This window comes from Falco peregrinus, chromosome 4 (genome assembly GCF_023634155.1).
Source record: "Falco peregrinus isolate bFalPer1 chromosome 4, bFalPer1.pri, whole genome shotgun sequence".
NCBI classification, from domain to species: Eukaryota; Metazoa; Chordata; class Aves; order Falconiformes; family Falconidae; genus Falco; species Falco peregrinus.
Genome location: NC_073724.1, coordinates 76,605,755 through 76,614,841, shown reverse-complemented (window position 1 = coordinate 76,614,841; position 9,087 = coordinate 76,605,755). Strand labels below are relative to the sequence as shown.

The window sequence follows — 9,087 nt, the reverse complement described above, 5'->3', positions numbered from 1 at the left end:
ATAATAGACCACATGCTCTTTATCAATGGAACTGCTTTTTTATCGCAGTCTAGATATGCCATTCTCACTGGCTGAACTTTAATGAGTTAACACTTACTTAAATTCTAGTCTGTGTAAATTTTTAAACTGTAAAAGCCTAGTCAGAGCTGGGCATCATCTGCATACTGACATCACAGGACACGCTGGCTCATTCCTGTATGATTCTGTGTGAACTTCCTTTCATATTATATTGAATGAAGAAGGATGATAAAGTGTTAACCCACATCTGCCCGTGTCCCTAAGCAAGGTGGTTTTCCAGGGGGGGGGGGGGGGGTGGGGGGGGGGGTGGTGGTGAGGGGTGCAAGATGAGAGTAATGTGTGAATGTATTATTTGGGTTAGACAGAAAAATGTCTTGAATTTCTTGTGATACCCAGAAATTTCCCCAAAACCCTATGAGTCTGCTCCTGCTTTGTGCAAGGATTTTTTCCCAGCTTGTATTTCCTCATGAAGAAGTAGATCTACTTCAAAAGCCTGACTCACTGTTGCTAACAGCTTTGGTGGAAGTACCAAATACTCCATAGTGTGTGCTAAAAACGTTTTAGAGCCAGAAATGTTTAACAGAGCTTAATTTTATTCCAGTTTGAACACAGTGAAGAGTGGAACAGGGAAGAAATGTGATGACGATTTGACTGACGATGGTTTTGACTGTCTCAGCAGTTGTGCTGGGTCTTTCCAGCAGACTGCTTGCAACGGTGGTATTAATACTTCAGCAATCATACATAAGAGTTTTGCTCAGCAGCAGAGCCTTACATCTAGTACAGTTCACTGCATGGGGAAAAACACAGGCAGTTCATTTTAATGAAAAATAAAACTAGCATTGTTTCATAAAATTAAATGCTAGTACTTTCTAAATAAATAATGCATTTCTGCTAATCTTTCGTTAACAACTAAACTGAAGATTTCCTATAATGAAAAAAAAATAGTCAAATCTAGCCTTCAGAAAATATTTCCTTGCACATTTTGATCCAATTCTGTCAGGCAAAAGGGCAGAAGGAGTCCTAAAAGCTCGATATTCATAACAAAAAGTTTCTTCAGCAAAGGTACCAATAGATAGATATAAGACAAGCAGCCAAGAAGGGCTGTTGAAACAAGACCCAAAGCTGTTCAAGCTACACTTGGAAACACCGCAGAAATTTGGAGGCTGGAAATATTTTTAAGACATTCTAGTCCACCCATTTGTTTGGCTGACTGGCCAGCGTTGCAAAAGTGAGCGTGACTGCTTGCCTCCTCGGCCTGTAGGGATTTAGTACAATTGGACTACTCTGTTCTCCTTTATATAGACAGTGCCAGACATTAATTACAGTAATTTGTTGCTAGCCTTGTTTCCTAAGGAAATAAGGCTCATACACTTGTATTGTCCATTTGGGTGGACATCTGTCCCCCTTAACTTCTGAGTTGACGGGTAATTTCAAATACAATTGAAAGAACTAAAAAAATTCACAGATGTTATGTTCCTACAAATTCCATGAATACTGCTGGCTGGGTAAAAGAAAGGGGAAAAAAGTCTATAGTTCACTGAAAGAGAAAGGTAGAATTCAGCCATAACCTTCAGCACAGCAAAAACTGGCTCTGCCAAAGAACGTGCTGTCTTTGGCCCAGCAAAAGTAAAATATAAGGGATGGGGGTGAGCAGGGTAATTGCAGTGGTAGTGTAAAGGAAATGAGACCTAAGATTTGCAAGATAACAAAGCTCTCAAATACTATTAAGCCATCAAATAAAACATTTGATTAAACTTCCTTCAGCTGGTTCCTTTGCATGATAAACCTGCTACCCAAGAAAGTTTTATTAAATACACAGGCGCTTCATACACATGGGTTATATTAGCAATTCATTACTGATTTTCTTTGAAACTGATCACAGCTTTATTGTAAATTATAAATTGTCAGGTTTATAACAGTTCACTAGAGATCACAGGGTAGCTAACAAAATCACCCCTCTGCTCCTTAACAGAATTTTTAAATGCATTTTGCTCAGATCATTTATTTCCTTAGGTAATCATGTTTCTTTCATTAAATGAGCACTATAGCCAATGTTGTTATTCTCTGGCTTCATAAAAAACATCAACATTTTATTTCAACAACTATTCTGTCCTGTTCAAATTAAGCTGCTTAATTACTGTGGTTTCCTGAGGACTGATTTATATTGACCAGTACTACAAAAATTGTCTGTGACACCTGAAAGTACGCAGTCTGAGCATTACACATTTCTGTTTATCTTGCCACAGGTGTTACTAGAGATCCCTATACACAAAATAGTCTTTGCTCTATGTTTCTGCTTTACATATTTGTTTGGAGTCTTTGCTGAAGTTACAAATGTGATACTGTGGAAGAGAGAGCAAAGCTAATGACATCTTCACCAAGAGTAAAAAGGACAGCATAAACCACACAGCTGAGTTAATATTTAAAGAACAAGAATTTAATTTGGTATGCAATGTTTTCCTAGGAGGATCTTTATTTTCAGTGCTATACATGTGAAAGTAAGAATGAATAAGTGGCTTGTTATCTACATGTATAAAAATATAAACATCCTGTCAAACATCTGCAGTCACCCTTCATGATATGCATCACTGAAAAGACCTATGCCTTAACTTCTAAGTAAAAGAAAGACTGCCTTTGTTTTTTTTAATAGCACTTGTAAATGCTACTGCATTCATCCATAAGTACATGAACTGTGAACAACAGCTACAAAAGGTATACAGGACTCTGGTACTGTGCCTTTAGATTTTTGTCCTTCTGCACATCAACAGGTTAGCAGAGTCGTCATGTTTATCTGTTCTTTGAGTTCTCATCACAAGAGACAAGCATTTTACCTTCTAAAAATTCTACTGAAATTACTGAGCAATGTTTAAGAAAAATACTGTCTTCTGTGCCAAACCATCAAATGACTATTACATTTATGGCACCATCATTTTAAGCCTAAATTTAATGAGTTATCGGTAAATGAAGGGCCCTATTTCCTAATAATAATACTTAGAGATTTTAGCACAAACACAAAGATTAAAAAACCATTAGTTTATGTTTTTATTACACTCATTTTTACTTGAAATATGAGAGTTCCTGGGTCATCTGCCAGCAAACAGATAGGCAATTATTGATCAAAATACAGGCAATCTTTGTTTTGGAGATGCATTCAACCACCTGGAAGTTTAGTTATGATTCACATTCAGGCAAATACATAATCAATCGCAGTTCTACAAGCTGATATTCATATTCAGTTTTTCCATAGAAACAGGTATAGGAAACCAATAAAACATTACTATATTATGTACATAGCATAATATGTAAATGCTCAGCTAGATATATTATGAAATTCTGTAGCACTAAAATGATTAAAAAACTAAATGATTCGTGTAAAATGTTTATATACTGTATATATATGTACACTGAATCACAAGTTCAATTTAAAACTGCCCCTATTCATAGTACCTATGATGGATATAGTAAGCTACCAGATTCTTAAAAAAAGAAAGCTATCTAGAGCAAATTTCAAGACTTTACTGAAAACTGATTTTATACAAAATTTTAAAAAACATACTTCAGAATTACTTAACAGAAACTAGAAAAAGACAGTCATTATTCTTGAGAACGGCATTGTAAAGACCTAGTAGCTGTGATCAACGTCTTTTCACTTGTGGTATAAATAAGTTAAGCACAAAGGAATCATCTCAGAGTAAGGCATAGGACAAGCGGGTTTTGTTCCGTCTTCAGGTGTATTGGCCTCTCACTTGATCTTATTGCTCATCACATTTGGCAGGTATACGTTTCTATCCTTTTAAAAATACTCCATTATAAAACTGTCTACAACTGGACACCACCCAATGCTTTCCCATCTACATCTTCAGTTTAACCACATTGATAAACAATCTTGCTAATATTAACAAAAAAAAAAAAAAAAAAAACCAAAACCAAACACAGTGCTGCAAATTATTTTCAGTTTTGTGCAGTTAGGCATGCACTTAATGAAAGACCAAGTGGTGAACACAGAGACTGAGCACTGAAACTCAATACATTATGTAGCTGTAGCTCTTTTCAAAGGAATTAAGGTTTTAAAAATAAAACCCTACTGTGAAATTCTTTGGTTAGAATACAAGTGCTAGCAGTATTTCTAAATTTGGAGTTAGAACAATTTATTATTCAAGAGTTTTAAAAATGTAACTTCAAGCCTTTACTACATACTGCTAAATTCTTCAACACTTGGGATACATTTAGAATATTTTTTTGTGAAGTTCTGAACTGACAACACAGAGTTTTAAATCAAGTTCAGGATTTAAAGGAAAGTGCTTTTGTATCCCAATCTTCACAAATTTATTAGAAAAACCTACTCCTCAGATTGTCTGTTCCAAAGCAAGCTATGGCTGCCTTCTTCAGGAAAGAAAGACTGTTTGATAGCACAAACAAAATACAGCTTAGAAAGGGTAATTTCCCCTGAAGATAGTTGGCATCATTCTTGTTTTTCTAAGTACAGGGCTTAATCCTTTCTAAGAAGCACTAAGTTTGTCTAGGAAGAGGTACTTAATCTCAGCAGTGTCATTGCCCTGGAAGTACTGCCACGACAAACTGAGAGACTGGTTCTTAAAGATGTGGTTTCAGCATCAATTCTATTGGCTTCAAAGTTTTACAGCACTAACATGACAAAACTTAAAGTAACAAGCAGGGTGCTCTTGATTGCACTTATAATGTCCATCTTCATTAATTCAACATACATGATTTCAGCTTCCCAGGAAGCAGGCCCTACCTTTGCTCTGGCAAGCCTGGCTTTGTCTCACCGTCATCGTTTTGAGGGCGTTCAAGGAAACACGCATGGGGTATTCTATGCATATCATAGACAGTAACTTCAAGAGAATTATAAGGACTTCACACCACCCATGAAAGTTATGATTCACAAGCACTTTAATTTTTCAAAGCATCGTTGTTTTACCTCTCGAGGGAATAAACAAGTGTCTCTGAAGACACTTTGTAGTTCAAATGGTTGGTTATCCAGCGATCCTGTCCTTCCACACCAGCCTTACGTGCCTGCTGTGCAGGCTCTGGTCCAGTTTAACAGCTTGGAGAGGGGAGTTCAGAGAGATAAGGAGCAGAGAGAGGAGATGGATGCAGCAGGTCACAAAGGGCCACACACACACACACCTCCTGCAAAATTACTCATGTCTATAGAAGAAGCATGAGCTGGAGTGCCAACCCCTCACAGCCAGGCATCACTTCTGTGTGACGGTCCTTCACAGACAGACATCACTTTGATGGGGTGGCAGAGGGATAAAATGGACCAGTTTGGGTCTGCCCAGCAAGGCAAAATCCCCCTTAGGAGTACCGGGATGAGAAAAGGCAGCCACTCATGCTGTCTTTGTGCCACCTTCAACAGAAGTTGCTGAAAAGCAACCAAAAAGTTCTTCAGCCCCTAAACGGGTGGTTTTTAAAACACCCCACCCTGACAGAGCTCTCTCTCAGGTCCTGCGCACGGAGAGGGGCAGGGGCTGGGGACACGCACGTGCTTTCCTGGGACGGGCACCTGCCTGCTCCCGGTACCTCTCTCCTTCCTCGCTACCGACACAGCTACTGGGAGGCATGGGAGGGAGGATGATGGCATAAGCCGGGATGCAGTGGCTGAGCAGGGATGTGGTGGCCAAGCAGGGACACAGTGGCCGAAGCAAGACACGGTGACCTCCCGTCCCCCGTCCCCCGGGTCCGTCAGGAGGCACGTGCAGGAGGGGTGGGGGCTGCACTGGGAGCTGACCCGCCTTGCGCATGGAGGCGGGCGCAGGGGTGAGGAAAGCGCAGGGGAACACAGCCTCCCCTCCACGTCCTCCTTGCTCCAGGCCGGGAGGGGACCATGTGCGCACGGGCGTGCAGGGGCTGCCCCCTCATCCCCACGCCACGGGCCGGGCGGCTGCTCAGTCCCGGCAGAAGACATACTCGGTGTAGCTGGTCCAAATCTTGTCATCGGCAGGGCCACCCTGCTCGGGGGCGAAGGCGCAGGTGCCGGTGGAGGAGCAGGCAGCCATGCGGAAGCCGGCCTCGGAGAGCCGGTCGAAGGCCTGCTCAAGGAAGTTGAACTTGAGGTAGTAGCGGGCGGTGTAGCGCTCGGGAGGGCGGTCGGGGTCACGGCTCTCGTTCAGCGTCTCCCCAAAGACCTCCTTGGCCAGCGCCGTCTTGCCGCAGACAGTGATGCGGGCCACCCGCCGGAACTTGGCGTCGGCCTGCGCCTCCCGCCCGATGGTGTAGGAGCCCCGGTAGCCGATGGTGATGTAGCCCGAGCGCCGCCCGCCCGCCCCGTCCAGCGACTGCGAGGGCGTGAGCAGCGGCCCGCCCGAGGGGCTGCGGCTGGCGGTGGGCGACGGGGCGGACGCCGCGGCCCCGCCGCCGCCCCCTTCCAGCGGCTCGGCCTCCAGGTAGCCGAGGAGCGGCGGCGGCGGCGGTTCGTCGACGCAGAGCGAACCGTCGCGGTGCAGCGCGGCGGGGCGGGCGGCGGCGGCGGCCCGAGCCTGCGCCAGACGGCGGGCCAGGTCGGGCAGCTGGAAGTACTCGGCCTCCCGCTGGAGGCGGCTGCGCTCGGGGAAGTGCTCGGGCAGCACCAGCTGCAGGTCCCGCAGGTAGTCCAGGATGTAGCGGAAGAGGAAGCCGTCGCGGTCGAGGAAGAAGCGGCCCTTGCTGTCCCGGGGCAGCTCGTTCGGCTGCTGCTGCGAGAACATGCGCCAGAGCAGCGAGTCGCGCACCGAGACCACCGTGCAGCGCCGCGTCACGTACACCTGCCCGCCCACGTTCAGCTCCACGATCTCCGGGAAGGACGACCAGCCGCCCGCCGCCGCCGCCGCCCCGCTGCCCGCCGCCCCGCTCCCTGCCGCCGGCGAGACGCCGCCGCCGTTGGGCAGCCCGCGGGCGCTGTCCGCCAGGGCCATACCGCCGGGAGCCCGCCGCCGGCGGGGAGCCGCCGCCCTGCCTCCTCCGGCCGCCCGGGCTCGGGCGGGGCCGCCGCCGCCCGCGGGGGAGCGCGCAGCCCTCCGCCGCTGCCCGCCGGAGCCTCCCGCCCCGTCGGTCCCCGGAGCCGCGCGGCCGCCGCCGCTCCGCTCCCCGCCGCCGCTGCGGTGCCCGCTGCCCGGCCAGGCGCCTCCGTCGGGCCGCGAGCGGAGAGCCCCGGCGGCGGCGGCGGGGCCGTGTTTATGTAGCGCGGCCGCACCTCGCGGGAGGCGTGGGAGGCTGGCGGGAGGCAGAGCCGAGCGCACGGGGAGGGGAAGGGGGACGGCCCTGCACTGACGCAGGGTCCCCCGTCGTCGTTCCCCCCCCGCCCCGGTCCTTCTTCCCCGGCTGCGGGGGGGACTCTCTCCCCGCCCGGTGCGGCCCCGCCGCGTTCCCCTCGCCGCGGACGGGCACCGCAGTCTGGGGCCGGCGGGGTGTAAAACCGGGGGGGCCGCTGCGCCCTTGGCACCCGTCCGGGCTCCGGCTCCCTCCCCGGCTTCTGCGAGGCGTCTCGTCTATTCGCAGGCAAGAAGCCCCCCCCGTCCGCCCCGGGGGTGGGGAAGGGGCCGGGCGCTGCCGCCCCGCCGCAGGCCCCCGCTGTGCCCTTCCTAATCTCCCGAAGGCTTGGCCAAACCCTCGCCGAGCGAGACCCTCGACGCGGTATAACCGCGTCCCCTCCCTCCCGTCGCCTTCACGGGGGGAAAACGCGAGGTGCGCTGCTACCCGGGCCCGCCGCCTGTTTCAGGGCTCGCAAGGCATCGCCCTGCGCAGGCTGACAGCGCCCTGCAGCCCGCCCCGCAGCCCTCCCGCCGCTCCGCATCCCCCGGCGACGCTTGGCGGCAGCCGCAGCGCGCCCCGTCGGGGGGCACCGAGAGCGCCGGGCCGGGGCTGCCCCGCCGTCGGGGCTCGGCTCCTGCCGGCCGAGGAAAGACCGTATCGATGAGGGGGACCCCGCTGAGGCTGGGACCCCCTGCAGCTGCCTGTCAAGAGGCGCTTCACCGTGAGGGCCTGGCTCCTCCTGTCTGCGTGGATACGTGTGTAATTGGGTGCCCTTACAGCTCAGATTTAATTTGGATTAATTAGGTACACCGAGACCTGCGTGAAACAGAAGCACCTATTTAACGTGCATTGGCAAAGAGCATTTAAATTACGTTTCAGGCTTTTGCTTTAATTTCATGTATGTTTCTGTGCCTCTTTGCCAGCAATAGTAAAGAGCTGCTGCCTGGACGTACTCAGTTGCTCTCCTCTGGGAGTTCAAGTGTGCTTTCTTCCTCGAGAGGAAGGCTGAAAGGGCAGGAAGGTCTGAGCATGAAGGCAGCGGTCCATGCCCTCCCGTCGTCAGAGTGAGAGAAGCCCTCTCTGGGCTGCCCGGCTGCAAATGCCCTAATGCAGTGGTCCATGAAGTAGAAATCACAAGATGCACAGGCAGGGGGTAGGAAGTCCTTCAAAAACTGAGAAATGGGAAAGGAAGGAAAGGCAAGTTAGTTCTCAAGAAGCAAGCTAAGAGAAGAGGAAGAAGAGGAAGAACAGGGGGAGTTAAGAAATAGAAGGTTTGAAAACAGAATAGGTGACAATGGTGTTGAGGGAGAGCTGACAGGGAGATACTGTGATGTAAGGAAGGAGGTGGGGTAGGCTTTGGGCAGCAGAGACTCAGAGTTTGCAGGAGTTTAATCTGAAGACTAAGAGTAGGGTAGCAACGGTGCAGGACATTACTTTTTGCATGTGGGAAAGCCAGCTGACAGGACTTCGACCACCAGGTGTCTTCATTTGTAGGAGCAAATGGCGAGCGGGTTAATCTGATGTTTTACAGACACTCTGTAGCAAGCAGCTTGTTTTCTCTGGGTTTTTTTGTTTGGTTTTTGTTGGTTTGTTTTTTTTTTTGGGGGGGGTTGGTTACTGTTTGTTTGTTTGTTTGTTTGGGGTTTTTTTAGGGGAGTAGGAGAGAGGTGAAAACAGTTCTAAAAGACCAGGGAAAATAAGATAAGCCTGAATGAAGTTGATTTGCTACCCATTTCAACATCTGAGTTAGTTGCTATAGAAAAGAGGGAAAATAACGTGAGTCCTCTGCTACCACACAGGGAATCTTTGTTTTTTCTT

At 48.9% G+C, this 9,087-nt stretch overlaps 1 protein-coding gene across 1 annotated transcript; it reads right to left on the bottom strand.

The window, feature by feature from the left end:
- Positions 1-591: 591 nt before the first annotated feature.
- Positions 592-7,610, bottom strand: KCTD12 (potassium channel tetramerization domain containing 12). The gene has a single exon (XM_055802473.1). It carries the CDS (start codon positions 6,930-6,932, stop codon positions 5,928-5,930), a length of 1,005 nt encoding a protein of 334 aa, XP_055658448.1. The 5' UTR covers positions 6,933-7,610; the 3' UTR covers positions 592-5,927.
- Positions 7,611-9,087: the final 1,477 nt, after the last annotated feature.